The sequence below is a fragment of the Hyla sarda genome, chromosome 6, assembly GCF_029499605.1.
Source record: "Hyla sarda isolate aHylSar1 chromosome 6, aHylSar1.hap1, whole genome shotgun sequence".
Lineage (NCBI taxonomy): Eukaryota > Metazoa > Chordata > Amphibia > Anura > Hylidae > Hyla > Hyla sarda.
In genome coordinates, this window is record NC_079194.1 from 70468623 (window position 1) to 70484558 (window position 15936).

Genomic DNA, 15936 nt, shown 5'->3' on the forward strand with positions numbered 1-15936 from the left:
CTATCAGACAGGAGAGAGCACAGAGGAGTACTTTCAGACAAGAGAGAGCACAGAGGGGTGCTATCAGACAGGAGAGAGCACAGAGGAATCCTATCAGACAGGAGATAGCAGAGAGAAGTACTATCAGATGGAAGAGAGCACAGAGGAGTCCTATTAGACAAGAGAAAGAACAGAGGTGTCCTATCAGAAAAGAGAGAGCACAGAGGAGTTCTATCACACAGGAGAGAGCACAGAGGAGTGCTATAAGACAGGAGAGAGCACATAGGAGGGTAATCAGGCAGGAGAGAGCACATAGGAGTGCTAGCAGACCGGAGAGAGCACAGAGGAGTTCTAGCAGACAGGAGAGAGCAGAGAGGAGTGCTAGCAGGCAGGAGAGAGCACAGAGGGAGTCTTATCAGACAGGAGAGAGCACAGAGGAGTTCTATCAGACAGGAGAGAGCACAGAGGAGTGCTATCAGACAGGAGAGAGCACAGTGGAGTACTATCAGATAGGAGAGAGCACAGAGGAGTCCTATCAAACAGGAGAGAGCACAGAGGAGTCCTATCAGACAGGAGAGAGCACAGAGGAGTTCTAGCAGACAGGATTGAGCACAGAGGAGTCCTAGCAGACCGGAGAGAGCACAGAGGAGTCCTATCAGACAGGAGAGAGCAAAGAGGAATTCTAGCAGACAGGAGAGAGCACATAGGAGGGTAATCAGGCAGGAGAGAGCACAGAGGAGTGCTATCAGACAGGAGAGAGCACAGAGGAGTGCTATCAGACAGGAGAGAGCACAGAGGAGTGCTATCAGACAGGAGAGAGCACAGAGGAGTTCTAGCAGACCGGAGAGAGCACAGAGGAGTTCTAGCAGACAGGAGAGAGCAGAGAGGAGTCCTATTAGACAGGAGAGAGCACATAGGAGTGCTAGCAGACCGGAGAGAGCACAGAGGAGTTCTAGCAGACAGGAGAGAGCAGAGAGGAGTCCTATTAGACAGGAGAGAGCACATAGGAGTGCTAGCAGGCAGGAGAGAGCACAGAGGGAGTCTTATCAGACAGGAGAGAGCACAGAGGAGTTCTATCAAACAGGAGAGAGCACAGAGGAGTGCTATCAGACAGGAGAGAGCACAGAGGAGTGCTATCAGACAGGAGAGAGCACAGTGGAGTACTATCAGATAGGAGAGAGCACAGAGGAGTCCTATCAAACAGGAGAGAGCACAGAGGAGTCCTATCAGACAGGAGAGAGCACAGAGGAGTTCTAGCAGACAGGATTGAGCACAGAGGAGTCCTATCAGACAGGATAGAGCACAGAGGAGTTCTAGCAGACAGGAGAGAGCAGAGAGGAGTCCTATCAGACAGGAGAGAGTACAGAGGAGTGCTAGCGGGCAGGAGCACAGAGGAGTCATATCAGACAGGAGAGAGCACAGAGGAGTTCTAGCAGACAGTAGTGAGCACAGAGGAGTCCTATCAGACACGAGAGAGCACAGAGGAGTGCTAGCAGGCAGGAGAGAGCACAGAGGAGTCTTATCAGACAGGAGAGAGCACAGATGAGTTCTACCAGACAGGAGAGAGCACAGAGGAGTGCTGTCAGACAGGTGAGAGCACAGAGGAGTACTATCAGACAGGAGAGAGCACAGAGGAGTCCTATCAGACAGAAGAGAGCTCAGAGGAGTGTAATCAGGCAGGAGAGAGCACAGAGGAGTGCTATCAGACAGGAGAGAGCACAGAGGAGTTCTATCAGACAGGGGAAAGCACAGAGGAGTACTATCAGACAGGAGAGAGCACAGAGGAGTCCTATCAGACAGAAGAGAGCACAGAGGAGTGTAATCAGGCAGGAGAGAGCACAGAGGAGTGCTATCAGACAGGAGAGAGCACAGAGGGGTGCTATTAGTCAAGAGAGAGCACAGAGGAGTCCTAGCAGACAGGAGAGAGCACAGAGGAGTCCTATCAGAAATGAGAGAGCACAGAGGAGTGCTATCAGACAGGAGAGAGTACAGAAAAGTTCTATCAGACAGGAAAGCACACAGAGGAGTTTTAGCAGACAGGAGAGAGCACAGAGGAGTCCTATTAGACAGGAGAGAGCACAGAGGAGTTCTATGAGACAGGAGAGAGCATAGAGGAGTGCTATCAGACAGGAGAGAGCATAGAGGAGTGCTAGCAGACAGGAGAGAGCACAGAGGAGTACTATCAGACAGGAGAGAGCACAGAGGAGTACTATCAGACAGGAGAGAGCACAGAGGAGTGCTCTCAAATTGCACAGCAAAAAAAAAAATGTAGCCAGCACCTATGCCCAATACATGGGTGCACGCTGCTGTTGCAAATACAAAACATGTAAAAAAAAAAGAAAATGGCAGCAGCACACTTGGTCAACAAAATGGAGGCTCTTAGCGCACTTTTTGTTTTTTTGTTTTTGCTATGCTGGAGTAGACCCCAACTTTACCTTTTCCTAAAGGGTAAATGGAGAAAAAGCCCCACCAAATTTGTTAGGCAATTTCTCTCGATTACAGAAATACCCCATATGTGGTCCTAAACTGTTGCCTTGAAATACGACAGGGCTCCGAAGTGAGAGAGCGCCATGCGTATTTGAGGCCTAAATTAGGGATTTGCATAGGGGGTGGACATAGGGGTATTCTACGCCAGTGATTCCCAAACAGGGTGCCTCCAGCTGTTGCAAAGCTCCCAGCCTGCCAGGACAGTCAATGGGTGGCTGGCAATACTGGGAGTTGTTTTTTTGCAACAGCTGGAGGCTGTGTTTTGGAAACAGTGCCCCGTACCTGATGTTTGAGATGCAGTGGAAAATTTGCTGCATCTCAAACTTGCAGCGTGAGACTCGCTGTAAACCCACCCATGTGAATGTACCCTGTGCAAACCTGTTGCAAAACTACAACTCCCAGCATGTCCTTTGGCTGTCCGTGCATGCTGGGAGTTGTAGTTTTGCAACATCTGGAGGGCTGCAGTTTGGGGACCACTGGGCAGTGGTCTTCAATCTATGCTATTCCAGATGTTGCACAACTACAACTCCCAGCATGCCCAGACAGTCCAGGAATGCCGGGAGTTGTAGTTTTGTAACATCTGGCCCTTCAGATGTTGCCGAACTAAAACTCCCAGCATGCCTGGGCAGTCTGGGCATGCTTGGAGTTGAAGTTTCACAACATCTGGAGGGCTACAGTTTGGACAACACTACTTAGCAGTCTTCCAACTGCTCTCCTCCAGTTGTTGCAAAACTACAACTCCCAGCATGACCTTCGGCTGTCTGGGAATGCTGGGTGTTGTAGTTTTGCCAAAACTGGAGGCACACTGGTTGGGAAACATTGTTTCCTAACTCAGTGTTTCCCAACTTGTGTGCCTCCAGCTGTTGCAAAACTTCAACTCCAAGCATGCCCAGACTGCCCAGGCATACTGGGACTTGTAGTTCGGCAACATCTGAAGGGCCAGATGTTACAGAACTACAACTCCCAGCATGCCTGGACTGTCTGGGCATGCTGAGAGTTGTAGTTTTGCAACATCTGGAAGAGCACAGTGGTCTCCAAACTGCGGCCATCCAGATTTTGGAAAATTACAGCTTGTAGTTTTGAAACTCCTAGAAGCAGCAGTGAATATCACTTTACGGCGATCTTCACTGCTGCCTCCACTTGCCTGCCGCCGCCTCCTGCCGCCGGTCCCTGTTCCTTACTGCTGTGCCGTCCCCGCCGGTCCCTCCGCAGGTATGTGCCGCGGCCCCCCCGCAGCTCCAGGGATCCTCTTCCCTCGCTCTGTCCGACTTCAAGGGGCAGGCACAGCAGGGGGATCTGAACTTTAACCCCTCCAGTCAGCGATCACTGTGATTGGTCCACAGGGACCAATCACAGTGATCGCTGACCAGGACCATCCACAGATGGTCCTGGGGCGCTTGCAGAAGTTGTCCCCCGCTGGTAACAGTGGGACTTCTGCAAGTTAACCCGTGCGATGCCTCGCATCGCCGGGTGCACTGCATGACATATATAAATGTCATGATGCGCGAACTACCTGCACATCATGACATTTATATATGTCATTCTGTGGGAATGGGCTAATTACACAATGTAGGCGGCCGCGAGGCCCATTTTAGCGCAAGGCCTTAGGCAGCCAGCTAAATTGCCTAATTAGAGAGCCGCCTCTGCTATCAGACAGGACAGAGCACAGAAGAGTACTATCAGGCAGGAGAGAGCACAGAGGAGTCCTATCAGACAGACAGGAGAGAGCACAGATGAGTCTTATCAGACAGGAGAGAGCACAGAGGAGTCCTATCAGACAGACAGGAGAGAGCACAGAGGAGTACTATCAGAAGGAGAGAGCACAGATGAGTCCTATCAGACAGGAGAGAGCACAGAGGAGTGCTATCAGACAGGAGAGAGCACAGAGCAGTACTTTCAGAGAGGGGAGAGCACAGGTGTGTCCGATCAGACAGGAAAGAGCACAGAGGAGTACTATCAGACAAGAGAGAGCACAGAGGAGTGCTAGCCCACCCTCACTTACTGGACTTTGTCCATGCCTGTGCTTTAATTCGGTGGCCCAGTACGGGAGATGTTACTCCGTACCTTCACTGCCCTGTCAGGCAGCATTCAGTTTATCACTTTAAGAGTTATACCATGTGATATACCATGTGATAGTTACCCAGGAGGTACCAATGACCAGGTGATCCCAAGAGTGACCTATGGGCTCCCTGCTAGTCTCCCCCATATAGGCCCTGGGTGGAGCTTCTCCCTTCTCTCTTAGCTCTTGCTTCCTGCTGAGGTCCAGTGCAGTCGGGCCTAGTGTGTGTGTCCAGAGTGTTGGAGACCTCAAAGTCTAGTCTTGCAACCACCATCAATGCAAGTAAGCTAAAGTCACAGCTTTATGAGTCAAGGCAAGTCAGTCCCTGTCATCTGTCAAGTCAGTGTGGTCTGCATTCAATTGTCCAGTCCTACTACAAGTCCCAGCAAGCCCTTAAGGTCTCTCTGTCACCTTAAAGCTACCGTTGTCCATAACTTGGCGTCAGAGTCTTTATTGCCCCCCGTGCCCAGGATCCAGCGGTATACCTTCGGGAAATTTTAGGCTAAACCGCGCCCTGGCGTCATGAATTCAAGGGGTTAATGCCATCTGCCCCTAGGGTAACAACATCTTGGACAAAGCCATGATTTTATAAGCCATGATGAAAAAGGAAATAACATTTTCTTATAAAGTATATTAAAAGGTTAAAGTTTTGCCAAGATGTACAACATATAAAAGGTTTTTGTATCTGACAGTGCCCATTTAAAGGGGTATTCCAGGATTTTTTTTATTTGACTATGCTACAGGGGCTGTAAAGTTAGTGTAGTTCATAATATAGTGTCTTTACCTGTGTGTGACGGTTTTATCACATTTCTTCTGTGATTTTCACCCCAATATTTATTTTTATCAGCATACAAAATGACTGTTGACTCAGATTTTCCTAGGTTGCAATGCGGCCGAGACCTGACTCACTAGTCAGATGATGACAGGGAGCCTGTCTGCTTCAATGGGTAGGGGGATCGATTGGTGGGAGAAACATCAATCTGCAACTAATGCAACAGCTGTGGGCACCCTGATTGAAAACCACAGGTCATTTGAATGGATGCAGCTCATTTATGTTTTAAGCTGGAGGTGTGGCTGATGTGTGGGAGGGAGGAAAATGGAATTGTGGGATTTGTAGGCAAAAGAAGAAAAGTCAAACAGCAAATACCAGTTCACAGAAAGCTAGCCACAGGGTTATGGTAATCTCACAACATAGCCATTTAGCCCCAAGACAAGTGCAGATCCTTCCTAAGCATGTCCATTACTGTCTGCCAGGTATGTACTAAAATCACCTTATGGTGGATAACCCCTTTAAGCTGTTAATACACACTAGGCCAGTGGTATCAAACTGTGGCCCTCCAGATGTTGCAAAACTTTAACTTCCAGCTATCCGGGCATGCTGGGAGTTGAAGTTTTGCAACGTATAGAGGGCCACAGTTTGAGACCACTCAACTAGGAAAAAGTAAGCCAAACATGTTGATTCAGATACATTTGAGCTGAAGTTGACCAGCTTAAAAGGGTCTTCTGAAAATCTAAAATGTTATAACAATCTTTGCTCCCCAGCCGTCCACTTCCAGGTCCGTGTCAATACAGCAGCCAAAACTTAGCACATACCCCAACAACATGGCTCGCCCCATGAGTGCTTGGCAGGACATTAGACCATGTTGGCAAAGACCCAGAAGTGGAGGGCCAGGAAACTAGTAGTGTAATAACATTTTATGCAAGGCTGGAAGAGATAGTAAAATTCTTATGTCAACCTTGTAGGAACATGTGTAACAGTTGTTTTTTCCCCGTTTTGTAGGATGTGGAGATAATGGGGACACAGGGGTTATTTATCTTACTCAGCACCCTACAGTACATGCAGGGTATGCAAGGTATGTATAGTGTTTCTCTATAGTAACACAGACTATGTAGATGATTTTCACCTGCATACAAAGATAATAGTGTATCTGCACTTTCAGATAATTTGTAGAATAAGCTGTCATGTATGTATTTAAGAAATAGCAATACTTCTGGAGATTCATGGCATTATTGTTCAATTTTCCTCTTACAAAGAATTTGGACTGGAATTGTGTTTGGTGTCTGGTTGCCAGGGATGGTGGATGTTTAGGAGAAATTACTTGAGTATTGTAGCAGCCTAGTGGTTGTGAGGACCCTTTGAGGTTCCAGGGCAATTGTATACAAAAGAGCGGTGTAAACCTGTGATTTACACCTAGGCGGGGAAAGCTGGGGTAGGGATTAGCCTCTCAGAGGCTCATATAACAGTACTATTGGTTTGGATAAATGCCATGACAATCTGGAGTATATGGGTGGGGCACATGGACCCTCAGACACTGAAGAGGTTGTTAAAGAAACACAAAATAGAGTTGGTGTTCTGCAACCATTCTTCTGTTAAAGAACATTTACCCCCTAAATGTGAGAGAAACCATCAACCATATTTGGGGAGATTTATTAAAACCTGTCCAGAGGAAAAGTTGCTGGGTTGCCCATAGCAACCAATCAGATTTCTTCTTTCATTTTTAACAAGGCCTCTGCAAAATGAAAGAAGTAATCTGATTGGTTGCTATGAGCAACTGGGCAACTTTGCCTCTGCACAGGTTTTAATAAATCTCCCCCATTGTGTCACTATATATAACGTAACCACATTATCTGTCTAGTCATGGTGTCAGCGTGATCATTAAAGAGTACCTATCAATAAGTCAAATAAAACATTTTCTCCTTTTGTAACTTCCCACCTTCATATCCTTACCCTCAACCCCTCTGGCAGCTGCAGACAGCAGGAGAGGGCATTCCACAGCAGGCGCGACATCATCTGAAGCCCTGCCGGGGATAACTTCCGCCCTCTCTCTTCTATGCTACCCTGACACTAGGGAGTGCAGCATAGAAGAGGTGGACAATCATGGCAGGCTGTTCCTCAATCCCCTCCTCTCTGCATGTGTAATACATAGAGAAAGGAGATCGGAGCGGACCTGCCGCACTGCCGCATACAAGGCTCGCCGGAGTGACAGACCGTGAGTGAGAGCTGTGCAGAGCCGATGTCCCGCCTGCACTTCCGGACTTTGGACTACTGCAAAGGCTGGCAGGAGACAAAAGGGAGACCCCTAGAGGCGAATATTTCAACTAGAGAAACATTTCAACAAACATTATTTATTTTAAAAGAGGAAGAATATATGAAATTTTTTTTTGATGACAGGTACTCTTTAAAGAGGTTTCCCAACTCCATATGTTATCACTTATCCACAGCATAGGGGATAACAACTATCTGATTGCAAGAATGCGCACTGCCAATCTATACATGCTTTATGGGAGCCACACAGACAGCCAAATGCTGTACTAGGCTATCTCCAGCAGCTCCCATATTAAATGAATGAAACATGGTGAGGAGACTCGGATCTCAGTTCTCAAGATATGTTACTCTTTTAGGTTCTGCACTTCTAGATTCTCTTACCTGTGTCAACGACTACAACACACATTGGAAATGTCAATGGAAAATAAGTGAAGAGGCACACAAGCTGCTCCCCATGGATCTAATCCACTGGAGTGAAACATCCAGGTACTTATGTGATGGATTTGACAGCTTAAAGAGTACCATGTCGCTATTACTTGCTGGGAAACCTAGTGAACAAATAAAAGACTGAAATATAAAAATTTTCCCATCTATATATAATTAGGAAAAGTGAAGTATTTCCTCTCAAAGCACAGACCCTTTAAGAGACATAAGCAAAACTGGGGGAGGGGGCAAAGACAAGGATCTTGACAGTTCTGACTGGTTTACTGCTTCTACACTGGAAGAGTTCATTGTGGGGGGGGGGCTGAAAAACTTTGCCTTGATATGAGCAGCAATATCAGTTCGGTTTATTTTGGAGCAGCATGAGGGGAAAAGCTAGAAATAGCTATAACACAGGTATTCCAACAAATCACCGCACAAGTAGGTCTTCGATCAAAAAAAGCTGGTGGTTTTATTCCCAAATAGAATGCAACGTTTCGGCAATAGCCTTTATCAAGCATGTTGATAAAGGCTATTGCCGAAATGTTGCATTCTATTTGGGAATAAAACCACCAGCTTTTTTTGATCGAAGACCTACTTGTGCGGTGATTTGTTGGAATTGCTGTTCATTCATCCTGGGCTGGCAGCCTGGGCAACCACAAGCACGTAGGTTGGCCCCCGGTGCGGTCTTACCATCCACATTCATATAACACAGGTAAACAGTCAGATCTTTCTCCTCAGCTCTCCTCAGGGTGCTGTGCCTGCTGATGATTGGCTGTTCTTTTGAAAGAGACTTAGATTAACCCCATACAAGAAGTCTTCCTAGAAGATGTCAAAGTCTAGCAGATTAACCCTTTCCAAGAAGCTAGCTATATCCTAGTTTAGCAAATGAACACCTTACAAAATCTAGAGTAAAAGATCTAGAGAAAAAAAAAATCACCAGATCTGCTAAAGTAAAAGTAAATTGTGCCCCCCTGTAAGAAAACTGATCAGATTTTCTAATGATATCTGTTTGAGAAAAGTTTGATGATCTAATGTCATTTATTGCATTGTTCACACCACAGGTAATAGGTCTGACGATAGGTACCCTTTAAAACTTTCAGAAGCAAACACCTCCTTGTTTCATGACAATTTAATTGCACAATAGCAAATCCCATAAACAAGTCAAACTATATTGGATCCAGGGTCCTTACAGTACAAAAAGTCATTGGATAGGGAATAAGATGTCTAGGGGTAGAGTACCCTTTAAGCCTACATTTCTTAGGGTCTATCCTCTATCTATTTGAGAATGAAGCCAATAGCAAATGCCAAAAATACCAAATTTATCAGCACCCCTTGATAGTATGATAAATGTGTCAAACATAAACAAAACCAAAGTGAAAAAAAAATTACTTTAAAACTCACTTTCTAAAGACAACAATGATAGATGTCCACTTATAACTTTAACGTTAAGTAGGGAGATTTTTTTATAAAGGACGATTATAATTAAAGGTGTTTTTTTTTTTTTTTTTTTAAATGAATTAGCAAATATCAATCCTGTGAAAAGGTCGGCTCTGACGAGATCAAAGATGGAGAAATATATATGACCTGTCAAATTAATGAAACATTCTACTATGCATTGACTTCCCAGTACACCTTCCAACCAAGGTGGAATGTCAGTAAAACTACTCACGTCCATCCAAACTCTAATGGTAAGTTAATAGATGACACATTGATGGGCCGCCACAAAATACATATAAATATACAGACTGGGCACAATGAGGAGGAGACTGAGAGCATTACAGAAATAGAGCTCTGACCATTATAACTAGTCTAGAATTCCAGCACTTTGATATGAACATCCATTTGGACTAGGTTTGGAGTTCGGGGGTTAATTTTCCCTCAGTATTGTGCGTTACTGAGGCAATGCCCTAGACCAGTGGTCTTCAACCTGCGGACTTCCAGATGTTTCAAAACTACAACTCCCAGCATGCCCGGACAGCCGATGGCTGTCCGGGCATGCTGGGAGTTGTAGTTTTGCAACATCTGGAGGTCTGCAGGTTGAAGACCACTGCCCTAGACAATGAGCAGTTCTTTGGCTGGAGGGCTGTCTCCAGTGTCCATGCCCATCCCATGTACATACATAGCTTGCTCTGAATCTGTTACTGAATCTGTTAGGCTATGTTCACATATCGGAATGTCCACACGGAAAATCACTGTGCGGACATTACGTAGACTGGAGACACTGGTATAATATGCCGGTGCTAATACCGCGCGGGAATGCAGTGTCTCACAGACAGCTATGAATTCCGTCGGAGTCCATAGAAAGAATAAACAGGTTCATTCTTTCTGCAGACACAGAAATCAGAATTTCTGTGCCAGATGTTTCTAGAAATTCCACTGTTTTTCACAGCTCAGCAAAACCCTGTTGAATTCAATAGGACTCCTCCAGAAACTCTGCAGAATTCCAAAGAGGAATTCCACACAGAAATTCCAACATGTGAACATAGCCTCACTCTGTGTAATTTGACTTTGGCTATCCTTAAAGAGGTACTCCGGTGAAACAATTTATTTATTTATTTATTTATTTATTTATTGTTTAAATCAACTGTTGCCAGAAAGTTAAACAGATTTGTAAATGACTTCTATTAAAAAATAATAATCCTTCCAGTACTTATTAGCTGCTGAATGCTACAGAGGAAATTATTTTCTTTTTGGAACACATAGCTCTCTGCTGACATCACAAACACAGTGCTCTCTGCTGACATCTCTGTCCATTTTAACCCCTTAAGGACCAAGCCCATTTTCACCTTAAGGACCAGAACGTTTTTTGCACATCTGACCACTGTCACTTTAAGCATTAATAACTCTGGGATGCTTTTACTTTTCATTCTGATTCCGAGATTGTTTTTTCATGACATATTCTACTTTATGGTAGTGGTAAATTTTCGTCGATACTTGTATCATTTCTTGGTGAAAAATGCAAAAATTTTATGAAAAAATTTAAAATTTTGCATTTTTCTAAATTTGAAGCACTCTGCTTCTAAGGAAAATAGACATACGAAATAAGTTATATATTGATTCACATATACAATATGTCTCCTTTATGTTTGCATCATAAAGTTGACATGTTTTTACTTTTGGAAGACACCAGAGGGCTTCAAAGTTCAGCAGCAATTTTCCAATTTTTCACAAAATTTTCAAAATCTGAATTTTTTAGGGACCAGTTCAGTTTTGAAGTGGATTTGAAGGGTCTTCATATTAGAAATACCCCATAAAATACCCCATTGTAAAAACTGCACCCCCTAAAGTATTCAAAATGACATTCAGTAAGCGTTTTAACCCTTTAGGTGTTTCACAGGAATAGCAGTAAACTGAGGGAGAAAATTTTAAATCTTATTTTTTTACACTTGCATGTTCTTGTAGACGCAGTTTTTGAATTTTTACAAGGGGTAATAGGAGAAAAAGCCCCACAAAATTTGGAACCCAATTTCTCTCAAGTAAGGAAATACCTCATATGTGTATGTCAAGTGTTCGGCAGGCGTAGTAGAGGGCTCAGAAGGGAAGGAGCGATAATGGGATTTTGGAGAGTGAATTTTGCTGAAATGGTTTTTGGGGGGCATGTCACATTTAGGAAGCCCCTATTGTGCCAGATCAGCAAAAAAAAAAAAAAAAACACATGGCATACTATTTTTGAAGCTAAACCCTTCAAGGCACGTAGCAAGGGGTCCAGTGAGCTTTAACAACCCACAGGTGATTGACGACTTTTCGTTAAAGTCAGATGTGTAAATGAAAAAAATATTATTTTCACTAAAGTGCAGTTTTTTCCCCAAACTTACCATTTTTACAAAGGGTAATGGGAGAAAATACCCCCCCCCCCAAATTTGTAACCCCATCTCTTCTGAGTATTGAAATACCCCATGTTAGAACGTAATATGCTCTGTGGGCAAACTACAATGCTCAGAAGAGAAGGAGTCACATTTGGCTTTTGGAAAGCTAATTTTGCTGAAATGGTTTTAGGGGGGCATGTCGCATTTAGGAAGCCCCTATGGTCCCAAACCAGCAAAAAAAAAAAAACACACATGGCATAGTATTTTGGAAACTACACCCCTCAAGGAACGTAACAAGTGGTACAGTGAGCCTTAACACGCCACAGGTGTTTGACGACTTTTTGTTAAAGTCAGATGTGTAAATGAAAAAACTATTTTTTTTTCACAAAAATGCTGGTTCTTCCCCAAATTTAACATTTTTACAAGGGGTAATAGGAGAAAATGCCCCCCCAAAATATGTAACCTCATTTCTTCTGAGAATGGAAATATCCATTTGTGGACGTCAAATGCTCTGCTGGCAAACTACAATGCTCAGAAGAGGACGCCATTGAGCTTTTGGAGAGAGAATTTGTTTGGAATGGAAGTCGTGGACCATGTGCATTTACAAAGCCCCCCTTGGTGCCAGAACAGTGGACCCCCCACTTGTCACCCCATTTTGGAAACTACACCCCTCACAGAATTTAATAAGGGGTGCAGTGAGCATTTACATTTTTCATTTTCACGGACCACTGTTCCAAAAATCTGTCAGACACCTGTGGGGCATAAATGCTCACTGCACCCCTTATTAAATTCTGTGAGGGGTGTAGTTTCCAAAATGGGGTCACATGTAGGGGGGGTCCATTGTTCTGGCACTATGGGGGCTTTGTAAACACACGTGGCCTTCAATTCCGGACACATTTTCTCTCCAAAAAAAAGAAAATGCTTTTATGAAGAGGTGAGTAGAAGCCTTGACAGAGGAATGGCTGTGGATATAGTGTTTCTGGATTTTGCTAAAGCGTTTGATACTGTCCCTCATAGACGTCTGACAGGTAAGTTAAGGTCTTTGGGTTTGGAAATTTTAGTTTGTAACTGGATTGAACACTGGCTCATGGATCGTACCCAGAGAGTGGTGGTCAATGATTCGTACTCTGATTGGTCCCCGGTTATTAGTGGTGTACCCCAAGGTTCAGTACTGGGACCGCTGTTGTTTAATTTATTTATCAATGATATAGAGGATGGTATTAACAGCTCTGTTTCTATCTTTGCAGATGACACCAAGCTTTGTAGCACAGTACAGTCTATAGAGGATGTGAAAAAGTTACAAGATGACTTGGATAGACTAAGTGTCTGGGCATCCACTTGGCAAATGAGGTTCAATGTGGATAAATGTAAAGTTATGCATCTGGGTACTAATAACCTGCATGCATCGTATGTCTTAGGGGGGATTAAACTGGCAGAGTCACTGGTAGAGAAGGATCTGGGTGTACTTGTAGATCACAGACTACAGAATAGCATGCAATGTCAGGCTGCTGCTTCCAAAGTCGGCAGGATATTGTCATGTATCAAAAGAGGCATGGACTCAAGGGACAGGGACATAATACTCCCCCTTTATAAATCATTGGTACGGCCTCACCTGGAATATGCTGTTCAGTTTTGGGCACCTGTCCATAAAAGGGACACTGCGGAGTTGGAAAGGGTGCAGAGACGCGCGACTAAACTAATATGGGGCATGGAACATCTTAGCTATGAGGAGCGATTAAAGGAGTTACAATTGTTTTGTCTTGAGAAGAGACGTTTAAGGGGGGATATGATAAACGTATATAAGTATATTAATGGCCCATACAAAAAATATGGAGAAAAACTGTTCCAGGTTAAACCCCCCCAAAGGACGAGGGGGCACTCCCTCCGTCTGGAGAAGAAAAAGTTTAGTCTCAAGGGGCGACACGCCTTCTTTACCGTGAGGACTGTGAATTTATGGAACGGTCTACCTCAGGAACTGGTCACAGCTGGAACAATTTACAGCTTTAAAACAGGATTAGATACATTCCTGGAACAAAATAACATTAATGCTTATGAAGAAATATAAAATCTCATCCCTTCCCAATATCGCGCCACACCCCTACCCCTTAATTCCCTGGTTGAACTTGATGGACATATGTCTTTTTTCGACCGTACTAACTATGTAACTATGTAAAAGCCCAATGGCGCCCCTTCTCTTCTGAGCAGTGCAGTGCACTCGCAGAGCACTTTACATCCACATATGGGGTATGTTCTTACTCAGAAGAAATGGGGTTACAAATTTTGGGGGGCTTTTTCCCTATTTTCCCTTGTGAAAGGCTCATTATACCCCTTGTTACGTTCCGTGAGGGGTGTAGTTTCCAAAATGGTGTCACACGTGGGTATTTATTTTTTTGCGTTTATGTCAGAACCGCTGTGACTAATATCAGCCACCCCTGTGCAAATCACCAATTTAGGCCTCAAATGTACATAGTGCGCTCTCACTCCTGAGCCTTGTTGTGCGTCCGCAGAGCATTTTACGTCCACATATAGGGTATTTTAGTACTCAGGAGAAATTGCGTTACAATTTTTTTTCCTTTTACCGCTTGTGAAAATAAAAAGTATGAGGCATTACCAGCATGTTAGTGTAACATTTTTTTTTTTTACACTAACAGGCTATTGTAGACCCCAACTTTTCCTTTTCATAAGGGGTAAAAGGAGAAAAAGCCCCCCCAAAATTTGTAACACAATTTCTCCCAAGTACGGAAATACCCCATATGTGGCCCTAAACTGTTTCCTTGAAATACGACAGAGCTCCGAAGTGAGAGAGCACCATGCACATTTGAGGACTAAATTAGGGATTGCATAGGGGTGGACATAGTGGTATTCTACACCAGTGATTCCCAAACAGGGTGACTCCAGCTGTTGCTAAACTCCCATCATGCCTGGACAGTCAGTGGCTGTCCGGAAATGCTGGTAGTAGTTGTTTTGCCACAGCTGGAGGCTCCTTTTTGGAAACACTACCGTGCAATACGTTTTTCATTTTTATTGGGGGGGGGGGGGGTCAGTGTAAGGGGGTGTATATGTAGTGTTTTACCCTTTATTATGTGTTAGTGTAGTGTAATGTTTTTAGGGTACATTTGCACTGGTGGGGGTTTACAGGGAATTTCCAGCTAGGAGTTTGCCGCTGCTCAAACTTGAAGCAGGAAACCCACTGTAAACCCACACATGTGAATGTACCCAGTATATTTACATGGGGGAGGGGGGGGTCAAACCTCTAGCTGTTGCGAAACTACAACTACCAGCATGCACTGACAGACCGTGCATGCTGGAAGTTGTAGTTTTGCAACAGCTGGAGGCACACTGGTTGAAAAACCTTCAGTTAGGTTCTGTTACCTAACTCAGTATTTTCCAACCAGTGTGCCTCCAGCTGTTGCAAAACTACAACTCCCAGCATGTACTGATTGCCGAAGGGCATGCTGGGAGATGTAGTTATGCAACAGCTGGAGGTACGCAACCACAACTCCCAGCATGTCGAGAAAGCTGTTTGCTGTTTGGGCATGCTGGGATTTACAGTTTTGCAACATCTGGAAGGCTACAGTTTAGAGACCACTGCACAGTGATCTCCAACCTGTGACCCTCCAGATGTTGCAAAACTACAAAGCCCTGCATGCCCAGACAGAAAACTGCTGTGTGGGCATGCTGGGTGTTGTAGTTTTGCAAGATCTAGAGGGTTACAGTTTAGAGACCCCTGTATAGTGGTCACAAAACTGGAGCCCTCCAGATGTTGCTAGGCAACTACTTACCGGCTTCCATAGGATACATGGAGCCTGCCGCACATCATCGCCGCCGCCGAGGATCACCGCCGAGGGTAAGTGACTTCCGATGCTGGTCACCGTCGGTTCCCCTGCTTTGCCCGGACTACAGTGGGTGGGCAGAGTGGGGGAACCGAACGTTAACCCCGCGTCCCCGATCTGATATTGGTCGATCGCTCCTGATCGACAAATAGCAGGGATACGCACCCCTGCCACTCACCTGCTATCCCTTCAGGGGGATCGTGGGTGTCTTGGAAAACCCTGATCCCCCTTATTTTCCGGGTCACCGGAGACCCGTATGACCCGGAATTGACGCAAATCGCCTGTGTGAATTCAGGACCCTCT

At 44.8% G+C, this 15936-nt stretch overlaps 1 protein-coding gene across 4 annotated transcripts in view; it reads left to right on the forward strand.

Moving 5' to 3' along the window:
• The window catches only part of CSF2RB (colony stimulating factor 2 receptor subunit beta), a 129464-nt gene that overhangs the window by 15474 nt on the left and 98054 nt on the right, over window positions 1–15936 (forward strand). For all 4 annotated transcript variants that reach the window (XM_056524089.1, XM_056524088.1, XM_056524087.1 and 1 more), the window contains exons 2-4: window positions 6306–6378; window positions 7928–8057; window positions 9516–9682. In XM_056524089.1, coding sequence (XP_056380064.1) covers window positions 6318–6378; window positions 7928–8057; window positions 9516–9682 — 358 coding nt within the window. In that variant the 5' untranslated portion in view covers window positions 6306–6317. The remainder of the gene's footprint in view (window positions 1–6305; window positions 6379–7927; window positions 8058–9515; window positions 9683–15936) is intronic.